The sequence below is a fragment of the Hypanus sabinus genome, chromosome 13, assembly GCF_030144855.1.
Source record: "Hypanus sabinus isolate sHypSab1 chromosome 13, sHypSab1.hap1, whole genome shotgun sequence".
Taxonomy (NCBI): domain Eukaryota; kingdom Metazoa; phylum Chordata; class Chondrichthyes; order Myliobatiformes; family Dasyatidae; genus Hypanus; species Hypanus sabinus.
In genome coordinates, this window is record NC_082718.1 from 60,643,165 (window position 1) to 60,663,517 (window position 20,353).

Sequence of the window (20,353 nt, forward strand, 5' to 3'; positions counted from 1 at the left end):
GACTTTGATACTCAGGTCCCTGGAGCTGAGACTCAAACACCTGACATGCCACGTAGCTCAGTGAAAAGAAATGACACAAAGATTACAAGAAAAATCAGTAACGGCTTGAGCTTTCCTGTGGTGAACAAAAACCCTGCTTCTCAAATGGGTCCACAGAGTGGAGACTAGATTCCTATTGAGTCACGGACACAGAGTCAACACAGAAACAGGCCCCATCAACCCATCACATCCATGCTGACCATTTTCCCATCTGCCCACATTAGGACTGAGGGCCTTCTGTGCCAGACTTGCTGAAGAGCCTGTCTAAACACTGCGATTATATCTGACTCCATCAAGTTCTCTGGTAGGGTGTTCCAGATATCAACTGCTCTGTGTAAATTACTTAACCCTCCCCTTCCACTGGCTTCATTATCACCCAACACACACAAAATGCTGCTGGAACACAGCAGGCTAGGCAGCACCTATAGGGAGAAGCACCGTCGACGTTTCGGGACGAGACCCTTCGTCAGGACCCTTCTACCAGCATTTTGTGTGTGTTGTTTGAATTTCCAGCATCTGCAGATTTCCTCGTGTTTGTTCATTATCACCCACCAGCTTGTCCTCCTCCTTCCCCCCCCTCCACCCAATCCTTTTATTCAGGATTTTTTCCTTTCCTTCCCCAGTTTCAGCCTGAAATGTCTGATTATTCCCCTCCATGGATGCCTTCTGGGTTTCTCCAGCATTTTGTATGTTGCTCTGGATTTCTAGCATCTGCAGAATCTCTTGTGTTTATCCTAAAACTCCTTTCTTTCACTTTAACTATACGTCCTCTTGCTTTTGGTACCCTGTGACCGTATTTAAGGCCATACAGAATGTGAAGTCCACCAACTGTGTTCAGGTGTTACTGCCAACTCTTCTTGCCTTTACAGAGAACTTGCAGCTCAAGCCCTGCCAATTCAGTGTCTATGTACACAGAGCTTCTGTCCCAGTAGCTCTAGGATCATCACCTGCGGTATACTGAGCAGGTAGGGCAGTAAACTTTTCATGCTTTCCTACAATAGCTGAGACAGTCATCTCAATATGACAGTAGGGAATCTATAATCAAAATATCTTCAATCTGTATTGGACATGTTGGCCTGGGATGTAGAACTACTATTTTTCTTATAGCTTAACTTTCCTGTGCTTGTTTGGAGTTTTATATAATCACCTCACTAATGGTTCAGTGAATTTTTCAGTAATTATGGTGCATTTGCTTCTGTATTTTTCCAGAAGCTTCTTATTCTTCTGTAGCAGGTGTCATGCCACTTGAATCAGTTGTTATAGGTTGATTGTTAACACTGGAACTTTGTTTATTATCTCCACTCTGAGTACGAGAAGACCACAACTCCTTTTTCCTTTCTTTACTTGGCTCCTCTTTCTTGTTCATTTTCCGCTCTTGTCAGACTTAGGAAACAATCAGGAGCAGTAAGTTTTATGCCTCATTCCTGACTTCCACAGAACCTTTGAATTGAAACATATCAAAATCCAATAGATACTCCTCTCCAGCATTGCTCTGTCTAAATTTATACGAGTTACACAATAAACATCTCCATAATCACAGCCCCATTATATATGAGGGGACACTTAGATCAATGCATCCATGCCTGTTCTTTGTTAGAGGCATCCTGCAAGTCCCAATTCACTTTCTTTTAAAGCTTTTTCCTTAGAACCACTTATCTCAACACTTTCAGAAAGTTACCATTGAATTTGCTTCAACCACACCCTCAGGCAGAGCATTTCCGACAGAAGCAAGTCAACGCATATGAAGACCATCCTTAGCATCACTTCTCATTTTAGGCCTGTGTCTTAAAAGTTAGATTCTGTCAGTGGAACAGTCCTGCTTAAACAACAGCAACTCTTACTGTAGCACAAGTGTACCATGCTCGACAGGCGTGCAGTCAACTGTATTTCACACGGATTCCCGTCAGTTATCAAGACAGTCTTGACCAAAGAGAGTCGAGACTCTCAAGCACAGCCTCAAAGGAGGTAGAGAGGTTTAAAGCGGGTTCAAAGCTGACTGGTCAATGGATCGAGGGCATCACAGTAGCATAATGGTTAACACGACTCCATTACTGCTTGGGACACCAGGGTTCAATTCTTTGAACCTGGATGGGATCAAGGACAGTGTGGGCCAGAAATAAAACTTTGTGGGCTGACCCCAGCACATCCACAGGTTTGATGGTTGTTTGCAACCCACATACCCATGGACACATTGGCGCAAATGCAAATTATGCATTTCACTGTATGTTTTGATGTACGTGTGAGAAATAAACCCAAATCTCACCACTGTCTGGTATGGAGGGGTTACTGCACAGGACTGAAAGAAGCTGCAGAGGGTTGTAAATCTAGTCAGCTCCATCTTGAGCACTAGTCTACAAAATACCCAGGACATCTTCAGGGACCAGCGTCTCAGAAAAGCAGCGTCCATTATTAAAGACCTCCAGCACCCAGGGCATGCCCTTTTCTCACTGTTACCATCAGGTAGGAGGTACAGAAGCCTGAAGGCACACACTCAGCTTCTTCCCCTCTGCTATCCGATTCCTAAATGGACTTTGAAGCTTTGGACACCACCTCACTTTTTTTTTAATATATTGTACAGTATTTCTGTTTTTGCACATTTTTAAATAATCTATTCAATATATGTAATTTATTTACTTGTTTATTTATTTTTTTTCTCTCTCTCTCTCTGCTAGATTATGTACTGCATTGATCTGCTGCTGCTAAGTTAACAAATTCAATGTCACATGCTGGTGATAATAAACCTGATTCTGATATGGATTCTAATCTGATGCAGCCCATAGTCAAGAACAGACCATCACTCATCTCTTCTTATTACTAACATCAGAGAGGAGGCACGGGAACCTGAAGACTCACACTCACCATTTCAGGGACAGTTTCTTTCCCTCCGCCATCAGGTTTCCACATGGACAACGACCCAACTCATGAACACCACCTCACTACTTCTGCTCTCATTTTGCACTACTTATTTAAGAGTGAGTGTGTGTGTGTGTGTGTGTGTGTATATATATAAAACACACACACACACACACACACACACAAATACAAATACTTTATTGTCACCAAACAATTGACACTAGAGCATACAATCATCACAGTGATATTTGTTTTTGTGCTTCGCGCTCCCTGAAGTACAAATCGAAATAAATATAATAAAAATTTAAATTATAAATCATAATTAGAAAATAGAAAAGGGAAAGTACAGTAGTGCAAGTCAGGTCCAGATATTTGGAAGGTACGGCCCAGATCCGGGTCAGGATTTGTTCAGCAGTCTTATCACAGTTGGAAAGAAGCTGTTCCCAAATCTGGCCGTATGAATCTTCATGCTCCTGAACCTTCTCCTTGGGGGAAGTGGGACAAAAAGTGTGTTGGCTGGGTGGGACTTATCCTTGATTATCCTGGCAGCACTGCTCCGACAGCGTGCGATGTAAAGTGAGTCCAAGGATGGAAGATTGGTTTGTGTAATGTTCTGGGCTATCTTCACGATCTTCTGCAGCTTCTTGGACAGGACAACTTCCATACCACGTTGTGATGCACCCTAGAAGAATGCTTTCTATGGTGCACCTATAAAAATTAGTGAGGGTTTTAGGGGACAGGCCAAATTTCTTCAGCTTTCTCAGGAAGTAAAGACGCTGGTGGGCCTTCTTGGCAGTGGACTCTGCTTGGTTAGACCAAGTCAGGTCATTTGTGATATTCAACCCGAGGAACTTAAAGCTTTTGACCTGTTCCACCTGTGCACCACCGATGTAGATTGTGTCATGTGGCCCGCTACTCCTTCTAAAGTCAACAACCAATTCCTTCGTCTTGCCGACATTGAGGGATAGGTTATTGTCTTTGCACCATGCCACCAGGTTCTTAATTTCCTCTCGGTACTCCGACTCATCATTACCCAAGATGTCACACACACACACACACACATTTTTAGGTATTGCACTGTACCTCTGCCGCAAAACAACACATTTTATGACATCAGAGATAATAAGCCCAATTCTGATTCTGAATCTGAAAGGAACCAGGTCAATGGGATCTCACCTTGCTGGGGGAGGGGTGCTGGTGAGGAGGACAAGGAGAGAGTTTAACAGCAGTGATACATCATCAGTGAACTGAAAACTCTCAACACTGAGCACTTCTGTTACATCTCCTCCTAATCTCTCACATTCCAAGATGGGTAAACCTATTCTGATTCAATGTCAGTACACTAATTAACAGGGTACACTTAGTAATTTCCTCTTTCAATTGACAATGTCAGTTCATTGTCTGACAGAGTTCACCCAAGTACTGAAAGTCTGAATCAGATTCTTGAAGCCATGGTGTTTATGATGTGAGGATGAGTGTACCGGGCTAACAGGTAACACACAAACAAAAACACAGTACCTGCAAGTCAAGTTGAACCATCTTCTCCTTGGTCTCACTGAGCTGGCTGGTAAGTTCGCTAATGGTAGACTCGAGGGATCGAGCTCGGTCTTCAGCCACGTGTAGGTGGGATTTCTGCTCTTGCATTTGCCTGTGCAAGTTCTCCTGTGCTTGGTTATGGCTCTCCGTTTGGTTTTTCAGTTTCTCCATTAACTGAGTCACCTAATAATTCAACAAACTAGTCAGTCACCAAATGCAGGGGATAACATCCACAGACACCATCAGTATTGGTCATCACACCACTGGTGACTTTACCAAACGCTGGGAGCAACACCCACAAAAAAGTCATCATTGTTACAGTTATGGTCATCATACACACAACAGATTCTGAGCAAAACAGACAGAATGCAGTCAATGTTTCATCAGGACTGGAAAGGAAGGGGGCAGAAAGGAAGTGAGGGGAGGGGAAGGAGTATAAGCTGGTCATCATACCACTGGTGACTTTAATGATAATCCTCAACATTGGCATATTAAGAAGTTACTGTTCTGTAACAATAAACTGTTGAGGTAGGGCTGAAGTTGCAGCCATTTTAATGAGGGGTTTATGAGAATATAGTAATCCCAGCATAGAGATTGTTTCACAAAGGAAATCACATCGGCAAACAGATCTGTTTTACCTGGAATTAATTAGACAGAAGCAAAGCAGAACTGTTATTAAAGTTTATTTCATTAACTGCCGGTAATCAGAATGAAACCATCAATAAAAGTAGGTGAATTATACTGGACAATAATGTGTGGTGAATAATATTACAGGTAAAATAGAAATTAAATTCCCCATACATGGAATTACATACAGTACGCCCTGAGACATCTGCAGTATTGGCTGGTTTCCAATGGAGTGACTAGGATGGTACTGGGAGCTTCTGGATTTGTAAAAGTTTAAGGCAGAGCAGAGATCTACAAGACACAATTTCACATACAACCACCTATAGATCTGGCTCTGTGCCACTTTTTAAAGTGCATTTTCTTGTATTACTGTAGATGAAATTATGAAACATAATTTTCACTGCTTAAAATTCTTATTAATTTGAAAATTCAGTAAGAGTTTGAAATTCAATTAGAAAATGACTAGAAGGGCCGAGATGGCCTGTTTCCGTGCTGTAATTGTTATATGGTTAAAATAAATAGAAGTAAACTCTTCTCTAAGTTCTCTGACTCATTTGACTTCTTGGGTGACAGAACACTGGCCAAAGTGGACTGTGATAAAGAAACTTGGAATCTGCCAACCTGATTCTTGCTGATTTAGTGGCCAACACTGTTGACAAGGATCACCTGAGCCATGTTATCAAGAACCCTGTATTTCTGCCTAACTCGTCTTTGCAAAGTTCTCAATGTCTCATCAAAGGCTATTATCAGTTTACTACTGGACTTAAGTAATTGTCATTTGGATGTCAATTTGGAAAGCAGAGGGGGAGGGACTCCAGAGAAATCACCTTTAAGAATCAACAAGGTGAAAATTAACTAACTGATTTTGACAATCCATTTAATGGGCAGGAAAAGCAACAGTGTTGTGCTTCCTCCCCTGAGTCCAGTCTCATCTTCAGAGTCTTTAATAGCAATACCTGGAGAGACCAAATGAGTTAACATATCTGCTGATGATACAATTAATCAGATCGTTCAAAATTTGATCTTAACTACAATTTAACAGCAATGTCATTTGATCTTGCCCTATCAAAGGTATTCCCTTGAATATACACCTCACTTTGCCTTTCCCTGCAACAGAAAGCTAACTTTGTTTCTCTTTCCCAATATACAGGAATGTCTGTTTCTCTCCCCACAGGCGCTGCCTGACACACGGAATGTTTCTAGCATTTTCTGTTTTAATTTCAGCGTTCCAGCATCTGCAGTTTTTTCATAAATACAGATGATCTATTTATAAAACATTTGTCATTTTGAATACAAATGATAAGTATCTTCTTGGAAACAGCATAATTAGACAACTATTAATATGAACACCTCATTATAGAAATATTAGTCCACACTTTACTTAACTCTGTGCAAACACCAGAAAGAAAACTTGTGTACCTGATCTTGCAACACATGGTTCTTCTCTTGCAGTTGATTCAAGACGGCCACTTCACCTTTGCCATCTTGGATCTTAACAAAAAGGTCCTCCCGCTCAGTTTCGAGATTAGCAATGCTCTCCTTGCTCTTCTGCAACAGAGCCTCCAGGTTCTGAATCTTCTGGTCTTTGTCCCCGATCTGCCGCAGTACTTGCTCCAGATCACTCTGCAGCAAAGGATTTTGGAGAGTATCTCAGCTATTTATTTCTAAAGATTAAAGCATAAGCATTGTATTCCTTGTCAATGCTGACCACCTTATTCCAAAATGAATAAAGACATCACATCTCAAGCACGACAGGAGACTTCCTAAAAATCACACATTTCTATAGAGCTCCTGAACACACCGACTACCTTATGATTTTTGTTTAAATCTATTAATTTTATTTATCAATAAAGCACAGTGACCACAGTTCTTTTAATCACCTTGAGGGTTTGTGAAAGAGTTGGATAGAAATAGTTATACAGCATTTTTCAAATCCCAACGATGTACTATTAAACTGAAGTTGTTATTATTCAGGGAATACACAAGATAAAGAACAATTTTAGCACACTGGTGCAGTGTTACCCGCTTTCACAAGGCCAGACTGAGATGGGCAGTAATTGCTGGCTTTGTTGCCAAGGCCAGGTCCAAAGGGTCATTTATTATCAAAGTATGCAACTCGGAAGTTCTTCAGATAGCGACGAAACCAAGAAAGGAAAGAACAGCAACACGATCATCACCCCCTAAATCCTTCCTCTCCGCACAAAGAATGAACAAAAACAGAACACGATTATCACCCCCCAAATCCCTCCTCTCCGCACAAAGAATGAACAAAAACCGAACAGACACATCGACCCCCAAATCCCTCCTCTCCGCACAAAGAATAAACAAAAACAGAACAGACACATCAACCCCCAAATCCCTCCTCTCCGCACAAAGAATGAACAAAAACCGAACAGACACATCGACCCCCAAATCCCTCCTCTCCGCACAAAGAATAAACAAAAACAGAACAGGCACATCACCCCCCAAATCCCTCCTCTCCGCACAAAGAATGAACAAAAACCGAACAGACACATCGACCCCCAAATCCCTCCTCTCCGCACAAAGAATAAACAAAAACAGAACAGGCACATCACCCCCCAAATCCCTCCTCTCCGCACAAAGAATGAACAAAAACAGAACACGATCATCACCCCCCCAAATCCCTCCTCTCCGCACAAAGAATGAACAAAAACAGAACACGATTATCACCCCCCCAAATCCCTCCTCTCCACACAAATTATGAACAAAAACAGAACATGATCATCACCCCCCAAATCCCTCCTCTCCGCACAAAGAATGAACAAAAACAGAACACGATTATCACCCCCCAAATCCCTCCTCTCCGCACAAAGAATGAACAAAAACCGAACAGACACATCGACCCCCAAATCCCTCCTCTCCACACAAATTATGAACAAAAACAGAACATGATCATCACCCCCCAAATCCCTCCTCTCCGCACAAAGAATGAACAAAAACAGAACACGATCATCACCCACTAAATCCCTCCTCTCTGCACAGAGAATAAACAAAAACGGAGCGGGCACATCGACCCCCAAATTCCACCTCTCTGCACAAATAATGAACAAAAATGGAACAGGCTTATTGACCCCCAAATTCCCCTCCCTGCACACAGAAAACTGAGAAAGAAAAACACAGAATATAAAAAACTGCAAATGTCCAAAAAAATGTCCAAGTCCATATCCAAAACACAGAAAACCTGGGTGACACACTCTGGGGTCAGTGGCAGTCTCTCCTCTCCGGCAGCAGAGCGATCTCACCAGTGATCAAAAGGCAGTCTCCCCTCTCCGGTAACAGAGTGATCCCACCAGTGATCAAAAGGCAGTCTCCCCTCTCCGGTAACAGAGCAATCACCAGCGATCAAAAGGCAGTCTCCCCTCTCCGGCAGCAGAGCGATCCCACCAGCGATCAAAAGGCAGTCTCCCCTCTCCGGTAACAGAGTGATCCCACCAGCAATCAAAAGGCAGTCTCCCCTCTCTGGTAACTGAGTGATCCCACCAGTGATCAAAAGGCAGTCTCCCCTCTCCGGTAACAGAGCGATCCCACCAGAGATCAAAAGGCAGTCTCCTCTCTCCGGTAACAGAGTGATCCCATCAGTGATCAAAAGACAGGCAGCAGGTGCTCACCTTCTGCATTCACCTCAATATTTCAATTTCTCTCGTTGCTTTAACTGGCAAACAATGGAAGCTTTAATCAGCAAAATGGAATCAAACAGCCTTCTTGCCACGTGGTTCCAGCACGCAGCCTCTGCCTCCCGCAATCCTCTCGGAGACTGCAGAGTGCTGAAACACCCAAACAATCTCCAAACTGCAAAGCACAGGCTCCAGCAGTTCCAGAGTCACATTCAGGACCAATAACAAACGGAAAAGACATGAAAGAAGTGAAATATATGGTTTCATGATCCATCCAGAAAATATCGACTGAAGGAGCGTTCTTGACCAAAAGTCCTTTCAGCAATTCTCAAAGTTCAAAGTAAATTTATTACCAAAATTATGTACTGTATATGTCACCATTTACCACCCTCATTTTCCTACAGGCATTCACAGTAGAACGAAGAACTACAACACAATCAATGAAGAACTACACACACACAGACACACGTGAACAACCAACATGCAAAAGTGCAAACCCCAAAGAGTCAGGTACTCTCCTGTTCCCTGGTGCGAGGCTGGTTAAGTGATTACCTGTGTTTCTCGTAGCTGGGACGTGGTGTTCTGCTGGCTGGTCTGCAGCTCCTGGTGTTGCTGCTTCAGTTTCTCTAGCTGATGTTGTACTTCCATCAGGGCGGCCGTACCTCCCTTCACCTGAAGCACAAATCAAAGCATGAGCGCCACCCAGGACAGCAGTGGGTTTTAAGAGAATAACTGAACATAGTGTTTGCAAGTCCTGAAGAAGTGTTTCGGCAAAGACAGTTTACTCTTTCCCGTGGGTGCTGCCTGACCTGCTGAGATGTGTGTGTTGATCTGTGTATGCAAGACCAAGGTAAGAGGCACCAGGATGCTGAGCCTCATCTCCAACAAGCATCCTGCTGGAACAGAGCCAAACTACAGGACTAATGGGAAACTCTGAGTCCACTGCAGAACCAAGGGTCTCTTTCAATTCCCCAAGTTGGGACAAAGGAACCGTGCCTGGCTACCGGGACTGCTGGAAGGATGATGTAGCTGAACATCATTCCACCTTAGGACTCAAGCCCAGGTTTGACTCCTTAACCCCTCATCAGATTTTGCACCGATCACTTACCCTCTCCTGTGGTAACCACACCTGAAAGGGGCTCCTTGCTCTGAGTGGGAGTAGGCTCCAGAGTGCCACTGCTGGCCATGTGCCAGCCTCCTCTGAAACTCTGTGTCTCAGGATTCAGGCTCCAGGGTTCAAGTGCCGCTGAGTGAAGCAACAGAGAACCAGTTGATGGGGAGGGCTCCACCTTGATGTGGAAAAGTTGCTCAGTCACCGGCCAGTAGAGGGACACTATCACTGTACAGCCGCGTCGTCAGCCCGTAGTACTTGACAAACAGTTTCAGAGACCACACATGATCACACTGGGATGTAGATTAGTAACACGTCACCTCTCAGCTTCCTTTCTTGGTATAGCCTCACACGCCTTCAGGACAGCAAGGCCCACAACACGAACACCCTCAACCAGTCAGCGTAGCTGAACTGACCTTCCTCTCCTCTGGTCAACATCCCAGAGAAATCTGAGCTCATCAGCTTGACTGCGGTATGAATAACTACATATAGTTCTTCCCACTCACCTTCCATTGAGCAGTGACCACAAATGGAACAATCCACTGGAGTTCATAGCTAAAACTCAATCAAAAACCGGTCCTCTGCTTTATTTTATTATGTTAAAATGGAAACAACATCAATAATGTTTACTCTGGAACCAATGTTCAGGGAACATGGGGAAGTATGTCTTGAGAGAGTAGATAGGCTGTAGTTATACATTTTGACTGAAAGGCTGGAGATCAGTTCTTTTCTGCTGAGGAGCTGTCAGAGAAAAATCTGCAAGTACACAAAGGACTTGAGGAAATGAGGCATCGTCACTGTTAGTGCGTACATATGTCAACCAATACCTAAACTAAACCTATGGAGTGGAATAAACAGTTGACACTTTGGGCCAAAACCCTTCATCAGGACTGAAACAGAAGAGGGAAGAAGTCAGAGTAAGGCGAGGAGAGGTCAAATAGTTCAAACTGGCAGGTGATAAGTGAAAGTAAGTGAGGATGAAGGTAGGTGGGGGAGTGGCCAGGGGGTTGATGAACCGAGAAGCTGGAACATGAGGGGTGGAAGATTTAAAGGGCTGAAGAGAGAGAAACCTGATAGGAGAGATGTTCATTTGTAAATTGCTGTACAAAACCTAATGAATCATTTAGTAATCATAGCTAAAAGTAGCTCAAATATATTATCCAAGTTCTATGAGTACTACACATGAAATTAGACGATTAAAACAATGCTTCAGAGGGGAGATCAGCATTTCATTCACTCTCAGGCAAAGGAAACACTCTAATAGGGGGTACAGTTGCACAGTGGTTGCTGCCTGCTGCCCCACAGCTCCTGAGTCCCGGGTTCAATGCTGATTGCTGTGTAGAGTTCGCATATCCTTCCCCTGGTTTTCCTTCCATGTGCTAAGGTTACCGCCCACGTTCCCAAGATAGTTAACAGGGCACTGTAAGACGGGTGGCCTAGGGAGAGGTAATGGGGGAAGAATGGGGGACAAGTGGGATCAGCAGAGAGAGATGCTGGAGGGTCACTGTGGCCGTGTTTGGCCAGAGGCCCGGATCTGGGCAGTATGACTCTGTGACTTTAATCTGCGCACAGACCGACAATCCCCAATGTGATTAGCTCACATTTCAAACATTCTTAAGGTGGCCCTAATCTAATTGAATAGCTGCATTCAACTCTCAGATCGATAGCCAAAGTGTTTTTGCACAGCATAATTTTAAGATGATAGAAGGAAAATATAATGGAAATATCAGAGATACTTTATATAAAAAAAAAGCAGAGACTGTAGGATGTGTGGAAAACCCTGCCAGAGGCAGATACATTACAGATATACAAGAAACATTTAGACAGGCAGATGGATGATATAAAAATGGAGGGCTATTTTGGGAAGGGTTAGGTTCACCCTACATAATCGTGGGCTGAAAGGCCTGTACTATGCTGTAATGGCTTATGGTCTATGTGCTGTCTTTACGACAGTTATTTAGTTTATAATATTTTCGCTTAGTAATTCATTCGATAGTATTTTCTAGTTAGAATTAGGAGTGTTTAAAGTATATTCATTGCATGTAAAATATATCGGCATGCGATGACGTCACATCCGGTTTCGCCGCGTCTTGTGGGAAAACACCGGTTTGAAATTAGCGCGAGGGTGGGGGCTTTCCACGAGGCTCACCTGAGCAGAAGTAGTTTTGCAGGCATGAGAAATCACAGTGAGAGCAATGCTGTAAGTTAATAGATAATCGATATATTGAACTAAGATGTTAATGCCGATCCTGTTAGAAGTAACGACGGTAGATAATGTTTATGCTTTCGTTAGTTAAAGAGTCGCGGATAGTTTGCATGGAAGTGTATTTAAAGTAGTCAATGGAGCAGGTAAACTCTCCCTGTATACTGCACCTTAGTGTAATGTAGTTATAGTCACCTTTGCAAGTATTTACACTTGAAATGTGATATTAAGGAAGGAACAAATACTGTATCAATCTTGTATTGTTTTATCAACAGTTTTCACCATATGTTAATGTGAAGAGTGAACAGTAAATGGTTAATCTTACTGCGATCTGGTTCTTATTAACTGGTTTATCTCGACGTTGAATTCGACGTTATCAGTACACGCGAAGGAGAACGTTACAGTCTATGTTCTATGAAACTTCCTACTTAAATTGTTTATTCAATGGTGGTAGAAAATTTGTACTTTGGATATGTTTATATCTAGATGCTGATGCAAAGGGCAAATTCATTGTTTAGGATTGACTAATGTACTAGGAAGTGAAGTTGCCCTTTTTCCCCCCAAAAAGTTGATGTTGGCTGAAGTGTAAACATTGTTCAGGGAACATGGGGAAGTATGTCTTGAGAGAGTAGATAGGCTGTAGTTATACATTTTGACTGAAAGGTGGTATCCAAGTATTGCACAGTAATAGTCACCTTGAAAAACCTGCTCTAACTTTGGCGCTAAGTCATGAACACTTAATTGAACTGGAAAGTTCAAGGAGCCTACAGAGAAAGGTTAAACACAAGAGAGGGAGGTTAAATATGATGTGTTGCTGGACCATGAGCAAGGATAGGAGGGCCTTTTGTAACACTGGATAGTGACTAAGTCAGGGATTACATCGCTGTCTGATGACTCACCCCAAAGGCCCGATATTTCAGTTTATCCACCCGTCAGTGTCTTAAACTGCATATTGCCTCTCAGTGAAGAATCAGAATTAGGTTTATTATCACTAACACATGTCTAGAAATGTGTTGTTTTGTGGCAGCAGTACAGTGCAAGACATAAAAATGAGTACAGTATAACTTTCTGAAAATAAATCCTGTAAATACTGTAAAAGAACAATATTAGGGAGGAGGTGCTGATTGAGGTAAAATAGAATTGGTATAAATGTCAGTATAAACTTGATGGGCCAAATGGCCACACATAGCCATTTGTCCCTTTAGAACAGGGATGAAGAGAAATATCTTTAGCCAGAGGGTGGTGAATCTGTGGAATTCATTGCCACAGGTGGTTGTGGAGGTCAAGTCATTGGGTTTATATAAAGTGGAGGTTGACAGGTTCTGGATTAGTAAAGGTGTCAAAGGTTATGGGAGAAGGCAGAAGAATGGGAAAATAAATCAGTCAGATTGAATGGAGGAACAGATTCAATGGGCCGACTGTCTTATGAGGTAGTGTTCATGGTACATTCAGAAATCTGATGGCAGAGAGGAAGAAGCTGTTCCTAAAACTCTACGACAAATCAAACTACTGAAGACAACCCATATAGAGTCTTACACAAGTCTGCAGATGCTGGAACTCGGAGCAACACACACAAAATGCTGGAGAAACTTAGCATCTATGGAGAAGAGTACAGTTGACGTTTCAGGCCGAGACCCTTCAGCAGGACCACGTGGAGTCTTACCTGCTCCTCACTGCGAGACAGTTTGAGCTGCAGGTCAGCTACTTGCTGTTCCTTATCCTTCATTTTCTCACCAGACAGCTGCCTCTGTTCTTTCAACCGGCCCTGTACCTCTCCAAGCTGCCGCTCAGTCTCCAGAAGCTTTGCGTGGAGCTATGAAAGGACAGTTTCTATTAGCTCCTTTTAACATCAGTAGCGGAAGAACCCTACACTGTGATCCTTCCCCATCGAGCCCTTGTGGCAGCTGCAGCATGCTTCAGTGCGTCCCCCAGCACTGACATTCTGGAACGTGCCAGTCAGCAGCATTCCTCCACGGACACCTCGATATGCTGCCAAGACCACCAGGTTTCCAGCAACTTGTATGAGCACCCTGGAGTACGGTCAGCCAGCTCCACTGAGAACTGCTTTCTTTGCACAAGCAGACAATCCACCCGTAAGCTTTGTGCTATTCCCACTTTCATGTAGAGGAACTGGTGATGGGCACGGGGATATAGATTACAACTGGGCTCCAATAGGCAATTCTGGCCCAAAACGGTTTGAAAGGTGGCTTCTTATACACTACATGTTTTTAATTCAAAACTTATTTGCATTTCTTTAAAACCAAGATTCTTACTTTAAACCAGTGAAATTGGACCTAACATTATTTTTCTAAAATATATATTCCTCACTGTGATTCAGTGGAAAGTTGGTGTACGTGACTGAGTATGTGGATTTAATCCCAAAGGTATGCATTTTTTAAAATCAATGGCGTTCCACTAACTAATCCTACCAGAGTTTACAGTTACTGCGTCTGGCAGCCCAGAGTCTGTGAATCCACAAGTCCACTGGAGGCTGGAGAACAAAGAAGATGCCTGTCCTGGGGCTGGAGGACTGCGGATGTACACTGGTAGGGGCAGAGGGAGGAAAGGGGCCGTCTTGCAGTTGTTTCGTTGCTTGTTGTGTTCTGCATTGTTCTGCCGAGCACTGTGGGCTTGCTATGCTGGCAATTCTTGCGGGCTCCCCACACCACATCCTTAGGTGTGTTGGTTGTCCATGCAAGTGACAATTTCACTGCGTATTACAATGAACATGTGATAAATATATCTAAATCTACTGTGAATAACTTTAAAAGGAAACATTTTTTATTTACACTTGTATGCTGCAGATCTCTATCAAATATTAAAAAAAATCATCCAAAGCATTAGTGTCTCCGTGCCCAGAAACTTCTTAAACCAAAACACCTGTAACTGAAAGGAATCATCACAAACTGTGACTAGTCGCCCTGGGGTCAGGGCAGGTTTTAAAGGTGTGGTTGTCTTGTTGCGCAAAACCAGAAGAGACTGCAGAGACTGAAATTGCACTGAACACCAGAGTTGGAAGTTGCAGTCGTGATTTTTGACACCAAGTTGGAGTTACAGGAAGGCCAACGGAACAGGTGATATGAAAACAGCGTGGGAGTTCTCTGTTGTAAATCAGCTGGAGTTTATAAAATGGAGTCATAGGAAACCACAAATGCTGGAATTGGGAGTGGTCTAACCAGGGTTTTATAGAGCTTCATCATTACCTCACTGTTCTTGAGCACAACGAAAGCAAACACACTGTAAGCCTTTTTAGCCACCCTATCAACCTGTGCGGCAGCTCTGAAGTGGCGAGGGCCAGGGGTTTACACAGCTCACCTGGTTGACCTCGCTCTGCAGCTGGGCACTCAGCTGCTCTTTCTCCTCTCTCTGCTGCTGCGTCTGCTTGAACTCAGCCCGAAGCTGGTGATACTTGGTTTCCACCTCTGACAGCTCAGCCTTCAGCCTCTGGCCAGACTCGCCACTCTGACCCAGCTCGGTGTGTGCTCTTTGCATCAAGGCCTCGGCAGACGACAGCTTCGTCTGCAGCTGCTTGCAATCCAGTTCCTTCTCCTGCAGAAGAGTCTGCAAACTCTTCTTACTCAACACCTCCTCATTCAGACGATCATGCAGCTCCTGAAATCCAATTTCTTTCTTGGATAGACTTTCAGAGAGTTTCTACGTTAAGGCAATACATAAACGTTCAGTTAAAATGGTGCAATATTACATGGCAGGGTTAGCAGTACTGTCATTAAGTTCAAAAGCTGAAAAATCTGATTTAAAGAATTCAACAGCTTCGCAGTCGTGTTTATCATAAATCAACAACAGTCCATCTCTGCACGTGATCACAAGAAAGAGCAGAGAGTCGTGACACAGCTCAGCACATCACAGAAACCAGCCTCCCCTTGACAGACTTCTCTCTGCTCAGTAAAGTAGCTAACATAATCAGAGACTCCACACTTACTTCCAGGAAATTTCTCTTCTCCCCTCTCCCATCAGGCAGAAGATATCAAGGTCTGAGGATAGCAGCTTAAGGACAGCTTATATCCTCCTATCAGACTCCAGAATGGACTTCCTGTACGATAAGATGGACTCTTGGTCTCACAATTCATCTCGTCATAACGTTGCACTTTACCGGTTACCTGCACCGCACTTTTTTGGTAGATTTTACAACTTACTCTGCATTATTTTTGTTTTAACTTGTTCTACCTCATTACACTGTGTAATGATTTGATCTGTACCCAATTCCAGCTTTTCACTGTATCTCAGTTAGTAATAAACAAATCCTAATACCAACAGCTTTTGCTAACATCCCTTTGGGAAGGAAGCCCATACAAATTATCCAATACCAACCTATTAACCATGCTTTTAAGTATTTAGCCAACAAAATAAAATTGGTAATGTTCCTGAGATTTTTTATGTTGATAATTTGTCATATTGTTAAGTATTACATTCTGTTCACCCCAGGATTCTCTCATTTACTAGAGTGAACCCCCTCATTCCCTGCTTCACTTTCAGAAATCTCGGATGGCTCCTCTTAAAGCCCTTGGCCTTCAAGTTTAAATCTGTGCTTTGAAGGTAACTACAACCTGTTTTGTGACTTCCTACAGCATGAAGTTTCTTAAGAACATAACTATCGTGTTGTAACGGAACTCTGTACATTCAATTCCTATTTTTAATTTCATTTCTCTTCACCCTGGTTCTGCAACCTTTGCAAGTGGTGCCTTACAGATCTTAAGAAAATGATCCTCATTACTGGCCTGAGATTTTTGACTGATGACACCTACATGTGGTTGAATATTACATTTTTTTCCACTTTCTCCTTCTCAGGGCTCTTCCAACTGTCCCTAGAAAGAAACCTTACACTCTCTGCTTCGCTCTAGCAAACCTCAGCTGCCCCGCTCCTTCTTCAAACAGGATGCCCAGAAACACAATCTGGCCCGTCCATCCCACATCAACACTCGCAGGCTGAGGAAAATGGTCACCAACATCGTCTCAAAACCAAAAGCTGCAAACTGATCAGTGATGGATCTGTATTCAATATATACTTGGATATTATGTGAATCATGGGGTGAGTGCAGGACAGTGACGCTGAGGTACCATAATCCTATTGAATGGCAGAGTAGGTGTGAAGAGTTGATAGGCTTGAATCCCAAGTTTGCAAATCCAGTGGGGAAGTCAAAGGCCCATATCTGCCAAACTACAAGTCCTGGAGGCTGGAGGCCAGAGGCTGTTTGTCCCGGGGTTAGGGGACGGTATATGTTCATGGATGGGTGGGAGGGAGGGACAGGGTTTGCTTTGCTGCTAGGATTTGTCAATGATGTGTTATTCTGCCAAGCATGGTGGGCATGTTATGTTGATGCTGGTATGTGAGGAGACACCTATGGGCTGCCTCCAGCATATCCTCGTGTGTTAACACAAATGTTGGTTATTAATGCAAATGAGGCAGTTCACTATGTTTTAAAGCACATGTGATAAATTAATCCAAATCTGAATCTGGTGTACTCTAGCTTCTATATGATAAATTATATTGTTTAAGATGGGGGTGCTGTTGGTGGCAGAAAGGACTAGGCCTCAAGCCAGTGTTGCCTGTTTACAGCCAGTAGAGAGAGGCATCGGTGCAGTATCCAGGCTGGAATTGGCACTGCCCCCCCCCCCCACCCACCCCACCCACACTCTCCCAGTGTTCACTTGGGCCTGGAATATTTTTTTACATCGCTGTATCTTACTGACATCATCATGTGCTTGCCATCTTGTATGTGTTATGTGTGCTTTGTGCTGTGTGACTGTTGATACTGTGCTTTGCAACTTGACTCTGGAGTAACACTGTTCCTTTGGCTGTATTCATGTATGTGAACGATAGCTAAACTTGAATTGAATTGAATATTATCCAAGTGCTCATTTACAACCAGGGTTTCAAGTAAAGGCATCACTGGAGAAACTCAGTGGTTCAGGCAGCATCTGCAGAAGGAAATGGACAGAGGGCATTTCAGGTGGAAGCTCGTAACTTGGACTGGACGAGACTAGAGATGAAAGGTCTTGACCCAAAACAATGAAACTTCCATCTGCCTCCACAGATGCCCACTGACATGTGGAGTTTCTGCAGTACCTCGGGCGTTGTTCCAGATTCCAGCATCTGCTGTCCCTGGTGTCTCTGCTGTTCAAGTAACAAGTGCCAGTTTCCATAGTCGGGGCTTCACACACCTGGTTTTGCTGCTTCACTGCATCACATTCCTTCTGGATCCTCTGAATCTCCTCACAACGGCTCGAGTTCTCCTGAACAACTTTGGTAAGCTCTGCCTTCAACTCCCCCATGGAGACCTTAAACCCAAACACAAGTGTGGCTTACAGCCCTGACCTTTGCAAAATGGAGAGTGAAATATTGTTCAAATATATACAAATTGGAAAATTACATATTTCTTAAATGAAGCACACACAGATCATTCAACCTGTTTAGACTGCCTACTGCCTGATTCTAATGTCAGGCTCCCCTGATAACTTCTCCCCCACTTTTAAATCTCTGCCCTCTTGTTTTTGATTCCTCTACCACCAGGGGGAGAGAAATTCTGACTATCCATCCTATCAATGCCTCTTATAATTTTATACACCTCTATCAGATCACCCCTCTGCCTCTGTCACTCCCGGGAAAACAAGCACAGTCTATCGAACCTGTTCCCGTAACTAAAGTCCCCCAAACCAGGAAAAGTCATAGTGACTGATTTTTAATGACTACACAAATTCATAATCTCAGTATTATTTTTTTTTAATTTTAATTTGCATTATTTGTCTTCCTTTGCGCATTGGTTGTTTGTCTTTTTTACGCATAGTCTTTTCATAAATTCTACCGTATTTCTTTATTTTCCTGTAAATACATGAACGAAAATGAATCTCATAGTGACATATACAGAGTGTGATAACAAATTTACTTTGAACTTTTGAACTTTGAATGTTAAATAATCTAAAAGGCCATGGTACGTACGTGTATGTCATGTTGACATATACAGTACATATTTAGATAAGAAATCTAGTTTGACTTTGAAACAGTGAACTGTAATCCAATAAAGGTTTTAAAAGCTACAAGTTACCTAGACCTTTCAAGACTTACTGATGATTGTTAGACTCAAGACAATTAAGGGATATGGAAATGAAATGGGCAGATAGAATTGAAGGATGGTTCTGTTATAATCCAACTGAAAGGTGTAACAGGCTTGGGAGAACTGAACAACATATTGCTGTCTAGCTTTTCTTATCAAAATTTTTGCAAACAAAAAGTTTCAAAATATTTAGCAATGTTTCTGCATCACTAGGGTACTTGTGCACACTGCTTCGTTTACTTCCCTCTGATTGATCTGAGAACTGGGTGTCTAGAGCAGTTATTGTCAAAGAATTCATCTGACACAACAACAGGAGTACCCAACTCTAATCCCAGCTACTAACTAAATATTTACATTGTTTAACTTTGGCAATTGTTTTTTACCTAGGATATGATCCTCGGTGCTTTGAAAATTAAACAGAAGATTTTAATAATAAGAGTCCGGACTTTAGACCTAGGTCTAAAGACCAGTCTAAAGACTTTAGACCAGTGTGCCCTCAGATGTATTGTCACATCTAAAGGGGGCAACGCAGTGGTGCAACGGTTAGCGTAACAGCATTACAGCACCAATGTCCCGGGTTCAATTCTGCTGCTGTCTGTAAGCATCTTGCACACTCTCCCCATGACCCAGGTGCCTTGTCTTCCTCCCACTTTCCAAAGATGTAGATATTGGTGGGTTAATTGGTCAGATGGGTGTAACTGGGCGGCATGGGCTCATTGGGCCGGAAGGGCCTATATATAAAATAAAATAACTCATCACTGTAAATCAAACATTCTGACATCAGAAGATGAAGTCACTCATTTTTAAAAAGCCGTATGTAGGGGGTACACACTTGAAGAAATAGGCATAGACACTAGCTCACTCTCATTTAAAAGAATCCTATTGCCTCAACAACAGTCATTGCTTCCAACAAATAACAGAATACCCCACCTCTTTGACTAAATGGCTAACATTTTAAACAAAGTTTCAACAGATTAACTGTGGAGAAGCAACAGCGTCTGGAATTTTGAGTGGCACACAAGGCATCGTTCGAGAGAAGGATTGCAAGATTTACCTCAGATTCAAGTTTCTCCAGATGGTAAGCAATAAGGAAAACAAAGTGAAGGATGGCAGCATGGAAGATGGAAAGAAATTAAATGTCACTTCACAAACACAGTTATCGGGTTAAAGCTTCAGTAATTAACCCCTTCAGTTAGCTCAATGTGAACAATGGAAACTGGAAGCAAGCGAGGCAATGTGTCAGGCAGGAGGAGGGGTAAAAACACCAGGGCAATGATCC

General features: G+C 42.9%; 1 protein-coding gene across 3 annotated transcripts in view; it reads right to left on the reverse strand.

The window, feature by feature from the left end:
* Positions 1 to 20,353, reverse strand: part of eea1 (early endosome antigen 1) — a 158,759-nt gene that overhangs the window by 87,274 nt on the left and 51,132 nt on the right. For all 3 annotated transcript variants that reach the window (XM_059987735.1, XM_059987733.1, XM_059987734.1), the window contains 6 exons: positions 18,185 to 18,301; positions 15,320 to 15,658; positions 13,668 to 13,817; positions 9,243 to 9,362; positions 6,475 to 6,678; positions 4,411 to 4,611 (listed from right to left, as the gene is read on the reverse strand). In XM_059987735.1, the coding sequence (XP_059843718.1) occupies positions 4,411 to 4,611; positions 6,475 to 6,678; positions 9,243 to 9,362; positions 13,668 to 13,817; positions 15,320 to 15,658; positions 18,185 to 18,301 (1,131 nt within the window). The remainder of the gene's footprint in view (positions 1 to 4,410; positions 4,612 to 6,474; positions 6,679 to 9,242; positions 9,363 to 13,667; positions 13,818 to 15,319; positions 15,659 to 18,184; positions 18,302 to 20,353) is intronic.